This window comes from Lepisosteus oculatus, chromosome 2, assembly GCF_040954835.1.
Source record: "Lepisosteus oculatus isolate fLepOcu1 chromosome 2, fLepOcu1.hap2, whole genome shotgun sequence".
In the NCBI taxonomy this organism is placed as follows: domain Eukaryota; kingdom Metazoa; phylum Chordata; class Actinopteri; order Semionotiformes; family Lepisosteidae; genus Lepisosteus; species Lepisosteus oculatus.
In genome coordinates, this window is record NC_090697.1 from 6,340,483 (window position 1) to 6,365,520 (window position 25,038).

Consider the following 25,038-nt stretch of genomic DNA (forward strand, 5'->3'; position numbering starts at 1 on the left):
GAGCTAGTTTTTGATTACGTGTTGGGTTTATTATTTTGGGTTTTGTGTTTATTTAACAGTCATACAGTGTAGATTTCCATGGAATTTACTAAATTATGTGACAAAGTTTGAATGCTTACATTCTTCAACTACAGAATTACAGTACATCTACAGAAGTCCTAATAAGCAGAAAATGCAGAACTAGGAAATTGTGCTCTCAGCTGAATTGATTCGTTTTTTCTAATTAAAGCTCCTACTGTATTTGATTCAACATGTATGGTAATTGAGATTTTCTTACTCATTGTGGACTCCGCACTCTGCAAAAACCTTGTGAAAACAAATCACACCAACAACCAACACGTTTTAAGAGACATACAGTATAGTATAAACATGGGTTCTAAAGTACTCAGGCATTAAGAAGTGTGCCTACGTAATTACTGGCAGGGTGTTTTTTGAAACATTTAAAAAATCAATGCAAGGTACAGTATATCCTGTAAACAGACTTTTATCCAATGTGTGGTATAGATTACTTTAGTCTAGAAAAACCCCAAGCAGCACATTTTACTTGCAGTTTTCTAAATGCCGAAGGAATGCTAAATTCTTAGACATACAGCTGAATCCAATTATTGTGAGCATGCAGAGACTTCAAACTTCAAACCCATGGCCCTGCTTATTATTTTTTTTCTTATTCCATCCCATTTGTTTTAGATTCTTCAGAAATGGTCTGGTCCCACCTCTGATGTCAGAATGAGGACTTATACGCGTGGGGCCCCCACAGTGTTTTTCATAACCCTGTTCTGCTTTTCCCTGGCCCTGTCGCTGGAAGAAGACCCCAGTGGTGGAATCCCTTTTCTTGGTGGGAATTACGATGGCCACCCCATGCTGTATTTCTCCAGGGAGGAGGTGGGAGCCCTGCAACGTCAGGGTCGGGGCACGCACTTGCACATCGCCGCCAAGATCCAAGAGGCGGGCCGGACCATGCTCGCCCACCCCGAAGAGTACCTCCCGCCCTGGAGCCCGGCGGACTTCAGCGCCCGCTGGAACGAAATCTATGGGAATAACCTGGGAGTGCTGTCCATGTTCTGCGTGCTGTTCCCCGAAACCGAGAGGGCCCTGGACCTGGCGAGGGAGTACATGGAAAGGATGGCAGCGCAGCCTAGTTGGTATATTTTTGTCTTTGTTTTCTCCTCGCGCGCGGCTCTCCCTGCCCCTGCTGTGATTCCCTCAGCCCCAGTCCCCAGACAGAGGGGAAAAAGGCCCTCACGCCACAGGACCAGGTGCCAGGCTTCAGCTGAGTTTGACACCGTCTAGATGTCGGAGGGGGTGATTAATGTAACAGGACTCACTGTGCCAAGCCATTTACTGTACATTTACAAGAATGTGCCAGCAGCCCACAGCCTGGCTAAGGGCAGAGCTTTGTGTTGGGATTAGACACACTATGTAGGTATTCTAGATTTGGATGGTAAGGACTACAAATTTGTTTAATCATTACAACAGTGCTGTAATGCATTTTACACAGTGCTATTTTTTGTGCTCGCCCCATATTGATATTCCTGTAGCCGGTAATGATTAAAGTACTGATTATTACATTTTTTTTACAAGTACAACTCGAATGAAAAAGACCTGAAGGAGGCCAGTGAGCCCACTTTTACACATACATACAAGTGCTAATTGATCCTAAAACTCTTTCATCTGGGTTAAATGTAACAAATATGAGGGACAATGAAATAAGGTTTATAAGATAAAGGTTATTTAAACAGGTCTCTGGAGGTATGCACATTTGTTTTCTCTAATGACATGACCATGGTTTGTTAGTAAAATGATGCCCCAAAATGCAATGGTTTAAAGTAAAATATTACACACAATACCTTTAGTGCCTATATACAAATATTTTCTACTGAAGCTAAACTTGTTGTCAGCAAACATTAATTCAGGCCTGAAAGTCTTCTAGGAAATTAATCTTCTAACATTAAGGGGAATGTTGAGAAAGAATAAAAATCTGATAAGTGGTTTAACACTTGAGTGCTATTTATGCTTAAGTGAGAAAAAAACAGCATTGCCTAAGCTTACTGCTTAGATAAGGTTAGATGTCTGAGATAGTTCAACACACTGCATATTTTTACAGGAAATCTGTGGTTTGTGAATTTTACCCACAATAACTCTAGCTCATCCATTTGTGTATGCTAAGCAGTTTTAGGGGAAGTTTTTGCTGATTTTTGCATGTTTATAACAAATTGCAGCTGTGATTAGGAGTCATTGAATGTAACACCTCTTACGTTTTGAGTTATTGAATAGTTTTGTTCTTGTTTTATATTAAATAAAAATGCTATTTAATAACTATACATTACATATTATCCTTCCATCAACCTTTTTGACCCAGTTTTAACTATAAAGACTTCCTGGGCTTTATTGTCCTTCACTTGTAACTTAAATTTAATTTAATCTTCTAGAAACTCCTTTCTCCTTTTCCTGGGCGGAGTGGTGGCTCTGTAGCTAAGGATCTGTGCCTGTGGCTGGAAGGTTGCCGGTTCATATCCCGCGGCTGGCAGAGGAATCCTACTCTGTTGGGCCCCTGAGCAAGGCCCTTAACCCCAGCTGCTCCAGGGGTGCTGTATAAATGGCTGACCCTGCACTCTGACCCCCAGCTTCTCTCCCTGTCTGGGTGTCTCATGGAGAGCAGGCTGGGGTAGGTGAAAAGACTAAAATTCCCAAAACAAGAAATTGTATATGGCCAATAAAGTGATCTGATCTGAAGTTTGTTGAAAAATGACTTCTGACACCTGAAAAAGGCTCCATGGCAGAAACGTTTTGTTTTCTTTCTTCTTTTTTTCAGCATGGAATAAACCTATTACTTGTTCCTTTGCAGTCTACGCATGCTGACAGGGCTATCCACCCGAAGAACTAAGTGTGTTCACATGCCTTTGGAATTGTAGATATTACAGAGATACCCCTTGTCTTACCAGAATTCAGTTTATTTCTCATATGCTCAAATGTCTGTTTGCATGCATGATTTAATACAAAGACACATTTACCACAGTAAATTCATCTCTTCTACCTTGATCAACGCTTACAATAATAAATTAATGTCCAATTAATATTGCAAAAATGCTGATACTACTAAATAAGTGTAGTTAAATTAATCAGTCAATTACATTATTTAAAATAAACCTAACAAAGAGCTTTTCAGAGAACCATGAATATGAGCTTTTGCATTCTAGTTTATTCTTTCCCTAGTCCTGGCTGAACTGAGTCACCTTATTATCTAAGACTGTGGAGAAAATTAACGTCAATATTTGCAGTGATGAATGCTATAAGAATTTATGTGTTTATGTTAGAAACTGTGTTTAGCAGCTCCTAGAGAATGCTGCTTAACATGTTTCCAGTCAGGGGAAATCAAACATTTACTGTAAGTGTGAAGTTAATAATGTGGTGCAAATGTTCAGTGGTTTGTGCTCTGTAAAGCTTCAGTGCTTCTCAAAAACCGTACTAGTAAAACCGTTTTCATTGGATATTCAGCCATGTGATTATTATTATGTCTTTATTTCATTCACTTACTGTATATACATGCCAGTGTTAGATGAGTTTGAGTTGGTTAGGGTGTCATTAGCTGCACGATAAGATCCCCTGCGGCTTGCTAGGAGCCTGCGAGATTGAGCAGTGTGTTATTAATTAGAGAAAGTGACATCCGTTCAGTGCAAGTTTCATCAGCCCTGCTATCATTGCATCTGCTGTAGCTATGACATTATTACACAGCCTCCATTAGATATGATTGACAACATAAATTTGTGGTGGTCATAATCATGTTCGTAGTTTTACGCCTCTGGCTCAGTAAAGATGCAGCTACGGTATATTGTGAGAAAAATGAAGTGATTTCAAGAAAAAGCTTGTTTATGAGAAGGCAAGCTATTATTATTGAGGCTGAAACCAAAGATCTAGCATTCCAGTAAGAGTTTTTCTTAGCAATGAAGATTTAGTGTATACCTTTTTGTATACCTTACTTATATATTTTTTGTATACCTTTATGTTTTATAAACTGCGTATAAAGAAGATTCTGTTTTAATCTGTAAAAGCAAAAAAGTCTCTCAAGACAGTTTACTGACTTGTAACTTAACAAAAATCACTTCTCTCTTTTCCTGTAATGTTGTGACGAGAATGGGATACATATTTACAGTACGTGTTTCTGTTATCCTGCCTAGAGAAACATTGAATAGAACACCTTAAAATAATGAATGGAAGTGATTAAAATGCCAGGAGAGTAGAAAAATACAGTATCTCTCCATAAGGCTTTGTGGTCTGTTTAGTCATGTGCATAAAGCTAACTTGCTGTTCCAAGTGTGCAAGAAATGTTAATAGAGCACATCAATAGGTGCCATTCACAAGCATCAATACTGCACTTCATTTTCCTTGTCCAACCAGGACTCCAGTTAATTAAAGAAAATATTCACAGACCGAGAATGTAGTGTTATATCTCAAAATAGCTCCATGCTGTGACGTAGTAGAGATGTTTTACTTTTCTGTGAGTTTTGCAGTTTTCTGATTAAAAAGCATGAAAGAGTTTAACATTAAGATGAGGCCATTGCAGTGCAATCTGGAATCTGGGCATTGGTTTGCTGAGCTCTTCTAACTCTTTCTTTAAAGTTTCTTAAGACCAGAGTTTTTTAAAATAAATTCCATCTGTCTTTATCCATGAAAAAATGAAGGAGCCAGCAGAAACAGCTTTTCAAGCTGCCGTGCTCATCTCATTGGATTGATCATTTTGGTTTGGTATGCTAATTAAAATTCAAGCATGACTGCTTGTTTTAAGGACAGCTTGGCTATGTTTAAATGCATGTGTAGGGGTTTTGGCAAGCGGTAATTGGAGATGGCATAAATATCTCAGGAGACCAGGATAAAGTGCAGAAATGCACTTCGTTTGATGGTGTCTTCACATACAGATTTTCTTGGAATGAATAAATGGAAATAACCAAAACAAGGGAAGATGAGCTTTTCAGAAACTGCCCTGCAGTGGGTAGTTAATATTTAGGTTTGGTCTGTATGATGGAAAACTGAGTTTCTTCATTGCAGTGCAAATGATTTGCATAAAACTAACTAAAACGCACTGGAATGCTTCATATCTTAATTCTGAAATCTGCCACAGTTAACAGACAAAGTAACCACTAAACATGGATTTTCACAAATGAACAGCTCGTGATATATGTTCTCTCTTTACTAACACTTTTATTATGGTTTTAAAATTTCACAGAAAACCTTGAAAGTGGCTCTGAAAACACCGCTGACTGAGGTCTCTGTGACCCTTAATTATAGAGCCACTAGCTTGTGGAAAAGAACCATATCCCCACTATGATCCAAAAGCACATGGCTTATGTTTGTACTTAGATCACTGCACATGTTTTAACCTTATTTTGCTAGAATACTTTTTATTGATATTGTATAGTTTGCCTTCTTAAACCACCTAATCCCTCTCCTGCTTACTCTTTTTTTCGAAAGTAAAAAAAATAATTCTATCTGATAACCCTTATATAATCTCATTCAATAAATCTACTGTATATGGAGAACTGTTAAGGACAGTGGTAACATCCAGAAAATGGGATAAAACAGAAAAAAACTGCTTAATAGATGCCTCTCTAGATTAGCAACACTTGTGTTGCTTAAAGTGTATTTTGTGTTTCTGTAGATATATGCCTATTACATTTTTGAGTGGGTAGTTGGAAAGATTCATAAATAAGAATTCACCTTTCCCCTCTCTCTTACAGTTTAAATGTATTAAAATGAAATAATGCATATTTACTGGCACTGACCATCTTCAATTTGGAAATGCGAAGAATGATGTTAAATGCCAGCAACTGTTTACAAAAAAGACATTTTTGCATTGTCTGCTAAAAAACAGATATATGTTATGAAAATGTTAATTGTTCATTATCTGACCCTCTTCTTCAGAAACATTTATAAGGTCTTCTGAGTACTCCTGCACTGACTGATCTCAAACAATCATGCCAAATCTTCTGCAGTACTGCTCCTAGAATGGTGCAGTGGCCATCTGAAAGTCTAAATACACCCTGTGTATTGATCACTGTGGTTGCTTGTTCAAACAATGTACAGTAGGGTGTTCTCCTAGTTTAATTGCTATAATAGTTTCAATTATCTTGCATGTAATAGACGTCAGCCATACTGGGCTATAATTACTTCAGTTTTCTCATTGTTTTTTGGATGGACATTACATTATCAAGTCTACAGTCCCTTGTTACTAAAAATGTCACTCACACAATGGGTCATAAAATATTCATCGAACAACAACATGTTTAGCAAACATTTTTTGCTCACATTTTGTCCAAATAGCTCCAAAGTAATTGGTGTAATTACAAACAAGAGGAGTGTTTATGAAAATTGGTTTCCAGTGTCAACCGAGGTGGATGTCTGATATTTTTACACAGAATTCAAACTACCTTTAACCCTGAAACAGCTGTACTAATTAGCTTAAAATCTGGCAGGTTTCATCAGCACTCAAACCTGCTTCAGGTTTCTACCTTAATGTCAAATATGATGCAGCAAGACTGTTATGATTGCAGCAGATCATGATGTGCTAGGTGACACTTGGAAAGTGTCATTCTAGTGAGAAGGACAGTACAATAGAATAAGACAGGGCATCTCTATACCCCCAACTGCTCCTAAAAACTGTTTGACCAATTAATTTCAAACTTGGTAAGCATTATTCTAGTGACAATACAATTAGCCCCTTGTAGAGAAGCGTTTTTGTTTACGAGTGTGAATTTAAGTATCCGTATACTTGACTAGTTTACTAACTATTCCAAGTCTAGATCATTAATATAAATTAAGAGCATAGTGATCATACTACAGATCCCTGTGGTACTCCACTAATTACATCACACTAATTTGAGTATGCCCCCTTTATCTGAACCCTTTGCTGTCTAGTTCATAACCATTTCTCAATCCAATCCCAACACTTACACACTTTCGAATGCCAACCACCTGCAATTCAGGAATTAATTTTTTATGGGAAACTTTATAAAAAGCTGTCTGAGAACCTAAATACGTGTAGAGCATATGATATGGTGTATTGATTACTGAGGTTGCTTGTTCAAACAACATTACAGTAGTTCTAGTTATCTTGCATGTAATAGAAGTCCTCCTGTTTTCTTGTTGTTTTTTTGGATGGGCACTACATTAGCAATTCTGTAGTTCTTAGTTACTAAGTACTGTACCTGTGTTTAGAGACTGTTGCAAGAGTTGTGTCAGTGATTTCTAATTAAACTCTCTCATTTCCATGCGTACAATTGGTAAGGTACCATTGGAGATTTATTCATCTTATTGCTTCAATTATCTGAAACACTTCCACTTTTTCTGTGCTAATACAATTAAATCCAGAGCTTTGTCCTTCCACTGCCTGAAGCATATTTTTGACTTGACCTGAGTAAAATACACATTTAGTAAATCGACCATTTTCCTTTAATTATTTTTAAATGTTTATCCCATTGTCACTGTATTTGTGCCAGATATGTTGTACTACATCCTTGATGGTTTTTGCTGTTTTATCAATGCAATAACTTTAATATTTATTAAGCCTCCTTTCTCTTAGCCATATTAATATATTTTTGCCTGTGCTTGCAATACTTTGTTTTCGAAACCTTTCTAATACATCTTTTTTAACTGCCCTGTTGCTCACTTGTTCCTTATTTGTCCAAATGAATACTTTGTAAACACGTATATATGTTTGGACAAATTTTGTAATTGTCCTATAATACAGAATACATATTATTTCTATAAAAGTTAAAATGATTATTTCAGGAAACAGGTTCTTGTAATAGTCTTTATAAGATTTTGAAAAATGGCAGGCTGGGTTTGAGTTGTGATTTTAGTTGATGGGTGGATAAAACAGGTGTTCTATACGAAATACTGTATTTCTAAGGACAATCCTCTTTTCAATGCCTTTCTCTCGTGTATTTTTTTCTTATGAGCAGTTTGTCACAAATGTGCCATTGTCTCTGTTTGTACATAGTCTTTTGTAACGTAACCTCTGACAGATACTGAAATGCCAGATTCAGTATCTGTCCAGGAATTGGTGCTAATTGGAGGAAGGACTGTGTGTTGAAAATGGTTTTGATACTGGATATCAGTTTCACTCTGACACAGTCTCTTTATGTTTATTCCTGAAAAGAATCACATAAGCAATACACTATCTTTGCTGTGTTCATAATTTGCACATTTTCATTTCAGAGGTTTAAATACAGACTTACTATTAAACAATTCCAAACCAAGCTACAGTATATACACTTTTGTCATCTAAACATCACATATGAGCATTGTTTGTTAGTGTTTTTTAATGTTCCTTCTTGCAGTTTGTATCTTGTAACTATGGCCTGGGAAAGCCAAGGAGATTAGTTCTAATTGCAAAATATTTGATATATCTAAATTATGTTTCCCAAAGATTTTTTTTAATTACATAAAAATCCAAACATTGATATGCAAAGGTACCACTTATTTTTTCCATTACACCAAGGTGAAGACTGATTTTATCGTTTCCCTTATACTGTACATGGCAATGGCTTTGAGTACATAGATCACATTGCTGTACACTTTGTTGTTAGAGTAATGTGTGAAACAGATGTTTTCCTGAATTGTATTGGGATTTTTTTGTGCCTTGGTCAAGAGAAGCATTGCAATATAGAATTTCTGCTTGTGCACTGCCCCCTTTAATACTGAATTCTTAATTATGCATTATGAATTATTTACTATTTACATAAAATTATGCATATTCTATTAGAAATCATAATAAAGGTTTTTTAGTCTTTTAGCCAGAAAGTATCATAAGCCAGCTAATAATTATTAACAAATCCTGCTTTGATGCTTGAGAAATATGGTTGCATGAGGCACTAAGCAGTGCTCAGCAGCAAATTAAAAGGTTTTATATTACTTGTCAGCATGTAATTATCTGTTACTCAGCAACAAACTAAATTTGAACAATATAATAGATTGCAGAGAAAACTAAATTTTATTTCCTATAATGTATAGATTTTGAACATGAAACAGTGCAATTTCCTATTACAGTGTTATTTGGTCATGAATATTAATGAAAACACAAGGAATAAGGGGAGGACATAGGGCCTGTGTTTCTCATGTAGTATTTTAGTATCTTTGGAGTTTAGGAGCCCAAAGGTTGGGCTTCATTCACCTGCCTAAGAAGTTGATCCAGATATACTGTATAAAGAAACATTTTCTATTTTCTCTATGAATGAATTCTCTTTGAGTTTCCAGTTGTGATTCCACGTCTTAGCTTCATTACTGAGTACGAAATAGTCACTTCACTTGTCCCTGTCCGTTAGAATTGTACAGTATATACCTGGATCTCCTGTCTATCTCCTTTTAGACTGAAGGGATTTAGGGTCCTTCAGCCTGCCTGATGAATTATATAAGCTGGAATGTCCTCTATGATGAAAATCGTAATGATGAAATGCATGCTGGGAAACGAACTCTCTTCATAAACATCGTGGTAAACAGTTACGTGATCTTCTTTTTTTTTTTTTTTTTTTTTAGGTTGGTAAAAGACGCCCCCTGGGATGAGGTACCTCTTGCTCATTCTCTCGTTGGCTTTGCTACTGCTTACGACTTCCTGTACGGCGACCTGAGCAGGTCGCAGCAGGAGCGCTTCCTGCAGGTGATCGCCAACACCTCTAGGTACATGTACGAAAAGTCCTATAACCGGGGCTGGGGGTTCCAGTACCTTCACAATCACCAGCCAACTAACTGTGTGGCCCTCCTGACTGGAAGCCTCGTTCTCATGAACCAGGGTGAGTGTTCTGGTGGGCTGTGTTCTGTCGAATTGCTGACTCTGAAGTGTGTTTTCCTTTTCAAAGAAGATATCAAAGAACGCTATCACGCTATCACGCATGCTAGCTTTTGACAAATATGGTGTGGGCAAATCGCTGGTCGTCTCGGATGACGATGTCGCAGAAAGATGTTGACGGGGATATCAGTTCTGACCATTACTGCAGATTTCATTTGTGATACTTCTGCTAGACATAGATATTGTTTTTATTTTTCAGTTATAGACTATATTGGTGTGTTTTTTAATTAACTGTGTTCATCTTTTGTTGAAAGGGTGAAATTAAGAAACCACATATTAAATATATATAGTACGTCATGTTGTTGTACTGTCCAAATTTATATAAAAATTGGAATCCTGCAACAGCACAGATTGTGGCAAAATGTGGCTCATGACACAGTTCGGTTTTAAGGAAAAACTCTAAAGTTATAGCAGCTGTTTGGATTTTAAAGCCATTCCACGGATTCAGTGAATTCAGTGTGGATTGATTTCCGATTACCATTGAATGAATTGCCATTGAATACCATTGATTGGGCGGTGGCTAAATTCCATTCAAGTTTTATAATAATAATAATAAACTTTATTTTATATAGCACCTTTAAAGGTGGCTTCTCAAAGCGCTTTACAGGATGACAACAACAATAAATAAGAAGAATACACAAGATAAAACACAGTTACAATATATAGAGGAGACCGTGGATGGTGGTACTAAGAAAAGCAGAGGGGTGAAGAATGGAACCAGTTATGTAAAGGCTTTTCTGAAGAAGAAGGTTTTGAGGATTTGAAGGAGTTTAGAGAAGGTGACTCTCTGATATCCTTTGGGAGAGAGTTCCAGAGCTTGGGGGAATAACAGGAGAAGGCCCTGTCACCCATACAATGTAGACGGGCTTGGGGGTAAGGAGAGCAGAATTAGAAGAGTTTTAGAATCAGTCTGATTGGTGATGCCATTCCCCAATTCCTTACCTGATCTGCTCTGCAGTGGGACTGCTGGTATAGTATATAATGGCCTGTTGCACATGGTGGGTGAAGTGGGTTCCCTCTGGTATCTAAAGTACTTTGAGATATTCTGGGGTAAAAATCAGTATTCAATAGAATTATTGCAATGATGAATGATGAAGCAGGGATCCACATTATCTGTGTCTTGTCTGGATGCCATTCAGAGAACCAAAATCTTTCTCAGTAAATCCTGACTGAAAATTGGTAGGATCAAGATAATGTATTTATGTGGCAAGTTAATTTTTGCCCAGGCTGCTCACTATTGTTCTGTGGTGAACTTGAGATTTGCTTATTGCCAGGAGAGTTTTCTTGACATGGTCCTACTGTATCCTACAGGAAGGTTTGCTTTGCTACATTCCCTCACACATAAAGAAGCAAATCTACTGTATTTGTGTTGTATGGGTGTGGAAGTGGTTGTATGGTTTTGTGTGAAGATTGTCAGGTATGTTCAACAGATGTTTTGTTTGCATTAATAAATGCAAAGAGAAATGTTAGGCCAGAATATAATCCATTTTCTGAAGGTCTACTTACACATGTCTATATTGGCAAACAAATATTTTTGGTATTATCAAAAACTGGAATTGTTACCCTAATCCACTAAATGAAAAGAAACAGTTGTAGAAAATGGAAGTACCAAGTTCCAAATTTCAGCAGTCCTTTTGTTAGACTGTGGTAAAACAGTTTCAGAAGCTAATATAATATAAGTCTGAATAATGAAAAAAAAAAAATCACTCTAGCCTAGCCTGTCAGATGACTATGTTATGAAATTCTCAGTTAAGCAGTTTTCAGTATGTGGTTAACTTTATTTTTCAAAGTGTTGCAAATTCTTTCTTTGAGTAACTTGATAGTCTTGCATCTTTGAACCCCCAATGAGTGTTGAAAATGACTCACTTCACCTTAGACTTCATTCTTTCTTAACCATTTCTTCTTAACATTTGAATGTTTCTTCTGTACACATTTTAAACACATTTGAACATCAAATAGAAGGCATTGACATTGCATTACATAAATTGGCACCACATCTTAATCATTGCTGATCTCTTTTCCAGATCACACTGTATGTGTTGTATCTCTTTTTATGATCAAAAATCAAGTAGAATGTAATTTTACAGACATCTCAGAGGAAGGAATTTAGTAAAATATTATGTAAACCTTTGAAAAATCACTGTAACAGGGGTTGTCACTCAAGCCAGCTACCTGTGTGTTTGGAGTATCACATTGTGCTCTCCAGTGTTCTGCAGTGCTGTTCTTGATCCATGTAGCGTCATTAAGTCTCAGACCCAATGAATGAAGTTCTTTTGTCCTTAAAGCAGGGAATCCTACACGCAATGAGACTGGATGTCTGTCAGTATTTGCAGAATCACATAACCAGTTAAGTTGAATTTAAGATTCAGAGGAAACGCGTCTTCAGCCCATACCACGCAATGTCTTTCAAGGATTATCAGATGTGTGCTTTTCACATCTCTCTAACAGGCGTGAACGCTGTGACCTCTCACAGGAGAGCAGGGGGGTAGTGTGGAGGCATGCTCCTCCGACCCAGTGGCCTTCAAGCACATTCCCCTGTAGGGAAGATGCAGCACAGCTGGGAGGACCCCTCTTTGCACAGAGGCTTCTTTGCAGTCTAGCAGGAGACCTGAGGGAGGCCGCTGAGGTCAGCGGGTTTGCCCAAGAGCCGACTGTACATGCCTGGGCAATCCCAAGCCTCAGACTCTGCTCAATGGTGCTCTTTTGCCTGTGGAGCCACTCAGGAGGCTGTGGTGAGAAGGATTGGATTAAAAATACTCTTCCTTGTCCAGCTGCCTAGACTGAATAGTTCTCATGCTTGAATGAGGCTTTTCTTCTCTTCGTGATTTAATGGCAGATCTGTATAAACAAAAACAGCCAAAATTTCTTCCACATTGCAGTGTTTCCCTCGAATAACCTGATCAGACAGCTGTATCCCCAGAGACGTAGAATCTGAGCTAAAAGAAAACAATGCTTAAAATTGCATAACAGCAGGGAAGTTACATTTTTTATGTACTTGAAGAGAGTAAGGCAAGTTCTAAGGAAATGTCTTGTAATGGTAAAAATAGGTTGTAATACCCTTAAATGCAATATACTGTTAATTAATGTGGTTAGTCTGGTTTCTGTTTAAACGTTTCTGTGTCAAAAGTCGTGTTAGTCACAAGGTTCATAAATGAAACTATTGTGCTGAAGTTGAGTAAGCATAAACGCCACATTCCTTCTGTGATTGCTTTGAATCATTCTAAATTTTTCATTTAAAAAATAAGAAATGAAGATCTACAGTTTCTTATAAAGACCTGTAACGTTCAAGAACACTTAAAGCTACATGAACTATGTTGGATCATAGAGCATCAGGAAGGTTATAATCAAGAGGAGAGCAGTAGGTCCATCTAGATCCTTCGGTTGCTGGAACTTTATTGATTACAGATCTCATTCAGATTCTTCTTCTGCTTCATGTTTCACTTTAAGGATTTTAAATACTTGTTACAAGTCCACTTGTAGTCTTCTCTGTTCAAGACTAAATTCAGTTTCTTCAGCCTGTCAGTGTAGGATATTCCCTTAAACCAGGGGTCGGCAGACTAAAGCAAGGGCCACTAAAACCTTGCTGGGCCACTGGAGTGAAATCTGATAAACTAGGTTTATAGGTCGCGTTTCTCCGGGCACATTTCCTCCGCGACCTCTTGCACACACTGCTGAATAAACTCCCCGTCCGCGAAGGGTTTGCCAGCTGCTGCTAGAAGCTGTGATACTCGATAACTACCTCGGGTAGCCCCAACATTTTCTACGAATTTTCTCTTGAACAGTTTTTGGTGCCCCTGAAGCGACTTTTCCAACTGTTCTAATTTTTCCCTCCATCCGTCTCCTGTGTATTACAAAAACTTTGCTTGATGTTTTGTCTCGCAGGGCCATTTTTATTGTATTGTCACGGCGATTGTTTCCTGAAAGATAAGACATTCTACATGACCTTTTCTTTCCAGGGGACACAAAAGTACTCTCCTGACCACTTGTCGTTGAATTTCTGACCCTCCGCATCAATCTTTCTTTTTTTCAACATGGCAGGAATATCTTACAGTTAGCCTCTTGTAAGTTATGACTTTCAGAACCGATTGAAATCATGACCTGCTTTCAAACGAGATAGCAAACACTAGATGTCATTTGCTGAGCCAATCACAGTAGGAGCCACTTCAGAGCCACTGAAGATTTTCAATATCTGATGCAAAAGGTGACCCCCGAGATTCAAACAGTGATGAGCTGCGGGCCAGTCAGAAAAGTTCAGCGGGCCGGACTTGGCCCGCGGGCCGGATTTTGCCGACGCCTACCTTAAACCCTGAAATGTATCTGTTACGACCCCGGGTGTCTAATTGGAAAAGAGGTGTAACATTGAGGTTGGGTTTGGCTGCAGGTGGGTTTCTGGTGAGGGACTTAGGAAGCGTGACAACAAAAGTAAGGTGCAAAAGTGATTTATTTTTTACAAAGTGAATAAGTTTTTCTTTCACCTCTGACGCAGAATACTGGTCTGTTCGTTTCATACCCACTTGTTGACGTCCTCGTACAGGATACTGGTGATCACTGCTTCCCGAAAAAGCCACATCCTGTACCTCCAGTAGATGATTATGTGTCTTGGGATACTGTTTGGAAGGATAATTGAAAGAATCTCGACCATTGTTGATTAACATGAAGTTTATTCACAGAAATCATTTGGCTACTTGGAGATGTTAAATAACGGGTCTCCCTGACAAGACTCCCCCAGTTGTGCCCTGTGCCTTCAGGAACACATGATATGGGGGTAGTTTGGGTACAGATCTCTTCGGCCTTCTCTATATTTTTAATAATAAACTCCATTTCACTCCAGTGTTTCTCTAGTTGGCAACTCCGCTACAGCAAATGTTCATTTGTGCAGTAGATTCGACTGGCTAGAATTACCAAACTAAGAGAAGGGTCATTCCGTTCAGGTGCCCCTCCCTGCCCTTTCATGAGTGGGCCCGCACTGTTCCTGAGGATTAGCAAAAACAAAATCACTTGTAAAGGCTGAAGAAACTAAATTTATGGTACTGAACATCTGCTGAAGGGGAAAGCATGAAATAGGTAACAGAGGTTTTAATTCTGGGCTGAACCTGTTCTAGATGTGTTTGGAAAGGAGAAACCTGATTCTCTTTGACATGGCACAAAGTGTAATAGCACCCTCAGATTTGAGCTTCATTAGATGAATTCATCATTCAGAATTCGATAAGATATTACGATCTACTGTACATTGGTAGATTTAGCAGCGGTAAGCAGAATTTCATTCTGGTTCCAGATGTTTTTAGTGAAAAAAATATATTTTCCCCAAAACTGTGTTTATAATTTAGCATGGGAGAATAAACTTTCAGATCAAACACTTCTTTATTAGAAGAGGAAGGTGTGTACAGCAAAGTGCACCTTTAAAAATAACTGCAGTCATTGAGATGAGCAACCACTTGCAATGATCCTGGATAGAACATTGATTTACTACAACATCATTACTGGTGGGAATCACCTTTTACTAACTAGTGTTAAGCACCATTTAAATTTGAATGTTTTTAAATCTGTAATGACCTATAAACATTAAATGGTTTCATAGCCAAAGAATAGCTTTTTTTCATGTAAAGTGTAAAAGTAAACCCTTAAAAGGCCTTGAGAGAAACCACTTCAACAAGCCTGTTAAAAAAATGCTTACTTTTTTACATGCTTACTTTTTTTAGCACAACCGCTGCTCAAGAAATAATACTGAGTCACAATTCACTACTTAAGACTAAAATACTGGCCTGCAGCCCTGGGAGTAATTGAATTCCAGCAATTCCTCTACAACATGCCCCTGCACGTTTCTACAAGACAACTGTACAGTTAAGAAAATGCTGTAGATAATAGATTGTTTACTTCTATGAATACTGCATAAAGTTTAACAATTAGTGCAGAAGAGCCGTCAAGGTTTAGTGTTGATCATTCCAGCTGCTAAGAGCTTTAAGCCCACAGCATGACCATAACAAATCGGGATATATCTCATTATAGTGTTTGAGAATAATTAGGGCCTGTTACTCTTGGGTGCAAACTGATTGTAGGTCTTTTGTGACTCATTATCTTCAAAGGACTAAAAAAAAGGCTTATTACTGGGCAGTGTGGATTAGGGGCCCGCAGTTGGTTTTGATCTCCAGCTGTGGTTGGTGCAGGTCAATCCAGGACGCTGGATCCCATATGTTCTGCTGGGTTGCATTAGCGAAGCTTTAAGCCCTCATTTATAGGCTGTACTATTAAATCAGAAAACCTTTCAGACATAAAGATTGGAATGTATTGAAACTGGGGGCAGGGGGAGGAAAGAAACTCGGGCTGAGTTTGTAATGAATTGTCATTACAGACTTGTTACAGTTTTGTGCTAAATGTAAACCTAAACCTCAGGCTTTGGTTAGGTGTTTTCCAGATTCCACTATAGAACGGCTTTGTCCACACCTTCCACTACGATGACTAGCACTTTATACTGGTGATAAAAGCAGTAATCCCCTCCTTGCTGGAACAGCCAGATTACATTTAATTACTTTTCGCACTTTGTTTCATTGTCGCCTATAATAAGCATCATTATATTGTGGAAGAATAGTGCTGGTGGGTGTTGATTTGCAGAAGAGTGCCAAGAAGGGAAAGGAAATTCTGGGTTATAAATCCTGTAGGCCATCCCCGAGGCGATGAGAGGGCTGCTGCGTAGAGCACGTGTTCTTCAATCATTTGGTTACATGTTTGTACACCTCCTCCCTTAAATGGAACCCAAGGTCAGTGTCCTCCTGGATTGGATGTGCCCTTTAATATCTTGAATTATCTTGGAAAATATGTACAGTGCAGGCCTGGTTGGGGTTTTGAATTCAAGGGAACCCCTTGGACATCCTGTCTCAGATTCTGTATTTGTCTGTTTTATAATTATAAAGGTAATATTACTCAGTACACATGTTAGAAAGAAATATCCAGCAACAAACAGAAACTAAAACAACAAGCATTTTATTGTCGTTCTTCACAAGTCAGTTTCCCTAGTTGTGGCACACCTAGGATGTAACTGTCTCTTTCTAGGTCTTCTCTAAAATGTCTGCTATCTTGGATAAAAATTAAGAGTGATTGAACAAGTATATATAAAAAAAAACTCCATGACTTTTTCTGAAGACAGGACCTGGAATGGTTTCCCGGCCTTCCCAAAATATGTCAAATAAATAAAAAATAATGAAAAGAATAAATTATGTACTATTTTTTACTGTTGCGTTTCTCTACTGCCAGTCCTAGAGAGGCTTCTTATAATATTAACGGTTAATGTGTTTTTTCGCACTTTTTTGGTATGTACAGTACAGTACGTAAGAGAAAGAAGTTAAAAACTTAATTAACCTTATAACCACACTATAGAGAGGAGAGTTTTTAAATCCCCAAATGGTCAGAATTTGCTGAATGACAGCTTTTTCTATGAGCTTTTTCCATAGCCAGTTTGTTTGAAAACAAACAAGAAAAGAAATGTGTTGTCTTCTTTTTGTTGTCAGCATGTTGTCAGCTTTTTCTGAATGTATTTTCATTGTTGTGTACTTTCCACTGCAAGGCAAAGATACAGTATGTGATCGTATGTATTTCTGCACTCCAGAAGTGTCTATTTGCCTCAAAATCGGCTTCAGAATTGATTTTTTTTGGCAATATACAATATACGGTATATTCAATCTTAAAAATTCCTTTTTGTATCTGTTTCCAAAAAAATTCCATTCTGAAGCCGATTTTGTAATTTTTCCTTTATCTAAAGTTCAAGGTTTTGTTTTTTCTGGTAACAATCTGTGGAATTCATGCATTGCTCTGTCTGTTTATAAAGTCTTGCGGTGAACAGTACCTTATTCATCTGTTGCTTTATCAGAAAATAATTTCACTGCTGTTCCAACAAACTCAATGGTTGCAATTAGAGGATATTGGAGATAATTTGCTTAACATTAAAAGCAAAAATTCACGTGTAGTCAGATATGCCCCAGTGTTGTTGCTCAATTAGTGTTAAAAGTTGATGCAGCCTAATAATATGAGGATGTTTCAAATGTCAGAAATTCCCCACTTAATAAAATTACCCACCATCTGAGTGGTTACTACGTTGAGTCTTAGAATTGTATCTGCTGTTGTAGTTCTGGGCATTAAGTGCGACTAATATAAAAAAAGTGGAACAAGTCAGTACCTGGTAATTCCACTCGGCAAAACAAAAATAACAAAAACATTTTGGCTGTGGAGCCAAAGTGTGGGCTGGGAAAGACAAAATGTGAGAAGGGGCCTGGGGACGAGTGTGGCTCTGCAGCTCTCCGGAGCGCTTCGGGGTGAAGGGTAATACACTCTTGGGAGCTTCCCCTGATGTGTTGCCCACACAACACTACACCAATTTATTAAGAAGACAGTAGATCGCACAAAGTGACCAAGATTATTTTTCCCTGTCGCAGGTTACCTGCAGGAAGCCTACCTGTGGACGAAGCAGGTCCTGGCGATCATGGAAAAGTCCCTGGTTATGCTGCAGGACATCACCGATGGATCCTTGTATGAGGGGGTGGCCTATGGGACGTACACCAGTAGATCCCTTTTTCAGTACATGTTCCTTGTACAGAGGCATTTTGGAATCGGTCACTTTCATCACCCTTGGCTCAAGCAACATTTCGCCTTCCTATACAGAACTATTTTGCCAGGTAAAACACCTTATTGTTATTATCTCTCTCCTATTTTTATTTTCCTCTGGGATGGTTTGTCAGGTGTTTCTGAGTGGCAAACCTACTACCTGCAGTGATACTGATCTGCATGATTGCTCATTTGTTCCCCTAATCCATCGTCCTTGAGTGCAGTTGTTAGATGTTAATCAGACTTTACTTGATTTTAATTTGTATTCAAATATGCTTGAAATTCCTTTAATAACATGAAGAATTTAGTACTTAAACATGCCTCAAGTCTTTGCTTTCTACAGTTTAGGCATCTCCAGTGACAACAGGCAACACTTAACCTTTCTGATTGTGCAGGAAATGAGATAATACTGGTTATTTTGCACAGTGGTGGTTGTGCAGATTGGGCATCTTAAGTGGATATCAGAATATGTTCGGCTTTTAAACTTTTAGGTATTGTTTTAATTGAGGGAGAAGCCTGTTAGAGCCTGTTAATTATAACATAATACATGTGCTTTCCTTCGTTTTTCGGTCAGCACAGTGTTTTCCAACAATCCCACTGAATTAAAAACAGAAGTTCCCTGCCTCATTCTAAGTGCTAAATAATGAGCAGGGGTGCGATACACTTTTTATCTGAATATTATTAAAATTATAGTGATAAAGCTATTCAAGTAGGTCATATTCCATTAATTGGACTTAATCCTCCCTACATTTTCAATCACTGGATTTGTCTTGAAGTAAATGTAACTGCTTACTTCTTTAGCATTTAGATGCCAGTGCATGGTAATCGCAAATATTGAACTTCAAGCATAGCTAATATGTTCTCAGTTGCTGGTGTTATTGAAAGTAAATGCCGCAATAATTTTGCCTAATTATTGTAATAGTAATTCCCTAAGACTTAGGGGAATTTAATGACATTTATTACACCACCAAGGTGTAAAATCATATTATAGTTAATCTTATAAAACATATAACATATAATATATTATAAAACATCGGAGATGAAATCTGTTGTATAGATTGAATTGTATACAACAAATAAACCGCAGTTAGCATTGCATAGTTAAAATGTATTTCAGGATACCAGAAGATGCTTTTCCTATGATTGAACATTTTTATATTTTGAAAATTGAGGAAACGTTAGGTACATCTGTCTTGCAGTTATTTGGTTTTAACAGGTTCCAATACAGTGTAAGGCAACGTCTGACAGTTCGAAACATTTTTGAGAAGGAATATGCAGTATGCAGAAAATCCCTTTGCTCTCCAGCCCACTCTGCTGTAGCTGCTGCCCTTTATTGTGTGGCAAGGACTTATAAATAGCAGGAGAACTTTAAGAAACAAAGAAAAAAAAAGCAGCAGTTAGACAGTGTTTTAATGTGAAGGTAAAAAGGAAAGGAAAACACCCCCCCACACACACCCCAAAAAATTGACCAAATGAGTTTACTTGCGTTTTTGCTAATTATAAGGTGTAATAATAATCTATATGTTTGCAAAATGTACATGCTCATAATATTAAAATACTAAAATAGTTACACTGGACTATTGTTTTTTCTTTATTTGTTCATTAGAAAGCAAACTTAATCCAATTTTCTGTGAACAAATTGTTATGATTTAAAAAACAAAACAAAACAAATAAGAGCACTACCACAGAAACCCTTTCCCCCTCAGGTCCTCCCACAACAAGAGGCATTCCTCTCTGAGTTTGCTATTCCTAGGACCCCTAAAATAAAAGCAGATCACTGTTGCAGAAATACTGTGTAATAAGAACTGGAGTACATCAGCAACCACGTGTCCCAGCAGCCGAGAGCTTCATTTGAATAAGGCCAGTATGGAAACTCCAACACTATGATAATGTCTTTTGAACGTCTGTCAGGACACTGTACAAACAAAAATAAAGTCACTCAGCTCATCCAGCTCATTTGGCAGTGGGCAGCAAATCGATCAGAGAATCTCATCCAGCTGTGTCCTGAAGGAAGTCAGGGTATTGACTTCAGCAGCTTGGCTTGGTAGCTTACTCCATGCTTTAGATCTATTTGTTTCTGTGCTGTGAGATGTCAAGAGTGTAAGTAACATTTAATATGTTTGTAGGATTATATTTGTTTAAACAATTGGACAAAGACGAAGAAACAAGTCGTGCAAAACGTAACTACATCAGGACACTTCCAAATAGGTAAAAAGATACCTCCCGGTAAAAGGGACAAGCCTCAAATGATAGCAACAAGAACGATCCACATACACTCTCTGAAGTAAGATTAAGTGAATGATGAAGACTTTTGAAAGCCAAGTTTATATACTGTCCCAGGTAATATTCCAAGATAATGTTCCGTCACATTCACATCCCCATTCCAAACATTAGCAGCTGCTAGTGATTTGTATGAAGCCTCTTAATACAAAAATATACAGGTATATAGAGGAAGCTAATACCTTTGTTTTATCCTTGACACCCAGCTGATTATGGATTGGGTGTTGCACAACATTGCTCACCAAGGGTTACTATAAGAATGTTAGAAAGGTTACAAACGAGAGAAGGTCATTCAGCCCATCCAACTTGCTTGGTTGTTAGTAGTTAATTGATCCAACGATCTTCTCCAGTTATTTCTTGCAAGAATCCTGGTTCCTACAACATGGATGGGGAACTGTTTCCATATCCTTTGAGAAAAGAAGTGCCTCCTGTTCTTGGTATTAATTGCACTTCTACATAGTGTTGTTTTCTGACATCTGGTTTATATTTCACTGTTTGTTCTGAGGAAGTCCTTTGGGTGGCCTTTGTCAGTGCCCTTGAGAATTTTGACTACTTGTGTCAGGTCCCCTCGTAGTCTTCGCTGTTCAGAAAAAAAGGTCTCAATACCTTCAGCCTGTCAGTGTAGGACATTACCTTAAGTCCAGAACGGCTTCTAGTTGCTGTTCTCTGCATGGATCCCAGAGCAGCAATATCTTTTCAATAATGTCGTGATCAAAGTTGTCAATAGTATCCTAAATTAGGTCTACCTAGGACATTATACAATTTGAAGATAACATCACTCGATTTCAATTCTACCGTTAACTATATATCCTAACACTTTGTTTTCCTTTGAATTGATTATTCTCATTTCTAGAAGATGTAAATGGCTTGTCAATATAAACACCTAAGTCTTTCATACAGTAAGTCACCTTTTCAAGCTCAGGAGTTCCCATTTCGTATTTATAATTAATATTTTAGTACCTGGATTCAATGCCCTGAACTTTCAATTCAATTTCAATTTCAATTTCAATTTAATGTCATTAATTGGGTGTTTGCCCAGTCAAGAATTTTATATTAATCATTTCTAATTGTTTCTGCAGCTTCTACGGTGTTTGATTATCATAATTTAGTATAATTTAAAATCTAGTTTACTAACTATTCTGGATTCAAGTCATGCACTGCAGAACAGAGACATACGTTAAAAATGAAAGTGGAACTGACTGCAGGACTGCAGTCTTGAAAAGAGCGAAGACCATCCTTATTAAATATTTCATCTTGAATATGAATTATGATTATGGTTTATGATTATGGAAAACAGGAGTCAGCATGCCATGTCTTGTCTTGTGAATCTTTCTATTAAATGCCAAGTGATAGTAAAGTACTGCCTGTAACCATGGATCCAGATGTAATTGGAAGATCAGACTCTTGCCCAAATGGATGCCAAGTTACAGGAGTGACAGGATTTAACCAAAGAGTGCTCAAAGTACCAAAAGAGTAAAATAAAATGTAAAAGTCTGGCACAACTAAGCCATATGCAGATCTTTCAAGCTAAAATATGTCATGGTTTTCTAACAGAATAAAATTAATAACAGTTATAGGTTATATGATACATTTTATAAGACCTTAATCTTCCAGAAACAATATTGATAAAAACATGCTTATACTGTACATTTAAAAAATCAGCTCTTAAATTTCCCCCCATTAATATCAATTGCTTATGTAGGGTACAATACATTTATAAAGATAATTATTTCCCTGTTAGAGCTGGTTTACACAGACATCAGAATAAAAACTGTATGTACAGAAGATTTCAAATAACCACTACACCAGTGACAGAGTTGACAAAATAGAATCTACATGTGGATGGTTTTAAAAAATAAATGTGTGATATGCTTGAGCATCACAGCAATACTGTTATCAGTAATTGTTTTGCCACAAAATGTAGTGAAAGGAGATCCCATTTAAAATCCATAGTTTCACCATCTCAATACTGAGCAAAACAGATTCTAAATCGAGAAAAAAATAATCATAATAACGTTCTCCTCTGTTGATCCTACAGACCTGTACATGACAATTTGGTCCTAATGTTTGTGAGCTAGAGAAAGCTGGTATTGTGACTTGGGAAACACAGCTTTTACTGTAATTAGAAGTGCAGACTCAGAATGTGTCTGCTGCTTTGCCACAATATACTGACTGTTAAAAGCAGGCTGTTAAACACCAAGAACTGACCCCATGGCCTGCTTGTGGCTAACCTCCAAATGACCTTCTGATAAATCTCTAAGGGAAGGCAGAAGAGAAGCAACCTTACCTCACTATTGGACAGGTTCCAAGAAAGAAATAACAACGCGCATGCTTGATGTTTAGAGAAAGGGCTTGACACTTCATGCCATGGACATAATATTTTGAATGTTGTTCCTTTTGGCCCTCACATTTGCGTGTTTTTTCTGTACAAATACTGTGGTGTGATGTATTGGAACAACCCACTGGAACTGCTGTTTATAATTGTGCAATCCTAGCCACTGTGATCCTGGAATGGTTTTGGAAAAAGTATTTCTTATGCTTCACTTCTGGTCCATGAGCAATATTTAGAGAGAAAAAGAACACAGAGAAAAAGAACAGAACACCATGAACGTAAAAGTCCCACATGGTAAGAATTAAGCAGGATTTAATATAACAAGGATAGAATGAGTTCTAAGAAACGTCCAACTGGGTTTAGTTCAGAAGAAATTGCTAGTTGAGATTGCAAAGATTGTATTAATTTACCATTAAACTATTCTTGAGGGAGAGTGACCAATGCTTTTATTTTTAGCTAATCTCAGTGCACTCAGTGTGGGGATTAAAAACTATTTAAAAACTGAATATAATAAAGGTTAAAATTATACAATGTTATAAATAAGTTTTATTAATACAATTATATTTTTATTTTTCATACCTTTCCCAAGAAGGCTGATTTAATCATCTGTCAGAAATGGGTTTAGTCAATTGCCTGGCCATCTAGAGTCTGGCCATTGTGAATTCCTCAAGGACGGGACAAAGGCAAGTGTGGAGCTAAAATCTGCCTGAGCAAATGCTTCCAATGAATATCAATGGAAGCACTCTGAGATGAAAACAAAAATTGATACCCCATCATAGCAAACATACAGTAGCAGTGTGAAGCTTTAGAGTGTGTAAGCCAGCACTAACATAGTGGATTAGATCATACAGCAGTTATGTTGTATCTCTTAATGTGCATTTTTGCTTTTAATATTTAACATTTAGCTGTATTTATATTAGTTATATACAATTGATTTAAAATACAGTATGTTGCAATTGACTGTATTGACTGATCCACCTTACCGAGGGACATTACAGTACCTGTATTATTAAAAATCAGTGTCATTTGTTTCTTATCTTTTCTGTCTCACCAGGGTTTCAAAGAAGTGTGGCTATTGCAGACTCCAACTACAACTGGTTCTATGGCCCAGAGAGCCAGCTGGTTTTCCTGGACAGCTATGTCATGCGCAATGGCAGTGGCAACTGGCTTGCAGAGATGATCCGTAAGAACAGGGTTGTGGACGGGCCCGGGCAGGCAGGGAAGGGACAGAGGTGGTGCACTCTTCACACAGAATTCATCTGGTGAGCTTCCACTACAGCTGGGACAGAAGCTCTCAGTCACTGCTCCAACAGGCAGGCAGTGAAGAAGCACATTTGTTGTGTGTTATACATTTCAAATTAAGCGTAACATTGAAAGCAGAAATACATCGTCATTCAGTAGACTGTAAAATTACATGTGTATCAAATCCATAAAATTGGAATAGAAATGGAAGTCCTAAAATGTAAAACCAGTAAACGCCAGTTACTTTTTGTGTTTTTTTTTTCTGTCAGGAAGCTTAGCTGAATTAAGTGTAATTTTTATGACACAAATTTTGCAATTGTTTGCTCAAAGTCCTTAATTTGTTTTTAGAGTTTAATGGAGTCGTTGATAGATTTTCCTCAGCTTTTTCTCACAAAAGGCATGCCTGTGAATACAAGTATAATCGTGTAAAGAGTAAAGGGATCTGAGCAGTATTTTTTGGTTATAGATTTTCTTTATTGCTGAACATGCCAAAGGGAATTCAATCCCAGCATCTCACCCAGTGAACAGGATTTCATTGGTCCTTTAATAAGTCGTTGTATTTTCCATGAACAATTCCTTCTTAAGTTATTTTATGCAGCTTTTTTTCCCAAAATTTTGATTAATAAAAAAATGTCAATTTAAACGGTTGCACATGTAATATTAATCCCAAAATATTTTTTTATTGTTTTTCCTTTGGGGAAAAAAAAATCTATGTACTGTATGTTGTCTTATGTGTTGTTTCTCTATTAAAAAG

At 37.6% G+C, this 25,038-nt stretch overlaps 1 protein-coding gene across 3 annotated transcripts in view; it reads left to right on the forward strand.

Annotated features, from left to right (window-relative positions):
- Positions 1-25,038, forward strand: part of dse (dermatan sulfate epimerase) — a 37,372-nt gene that overhangs the window by 4,753 nt on the left and 7,581 nt on the right. Inside the window, exons 2-5 of one of the 3 annotated variants that reach the window (XM_006626163.3) lie at positions 688-1,142; positions 9,529-9,782; positions 18,262-18,501; positions 24,097-24,304. In XM_006626163.3, coding sequence (XP_006626226.2) covers positions 727-1,142; positions 9,529-9,782; positions 18,262-18,501; positions 24,097-24,304 — 1,118 coding nt within the window. In that variant the 5' untranslated portion in view covers positions 688-726. Of the gene's footprint in view, positions 1-687; positions 1,143-9,528; positions 9,783-18,261; positions 18,502-24,096; positions 24,305-25,038 lie in introns of those variants that run through there. The other 2 variants (XM_069196278.1, XM_015355250.2) reach the window with 2 other exon arrangements.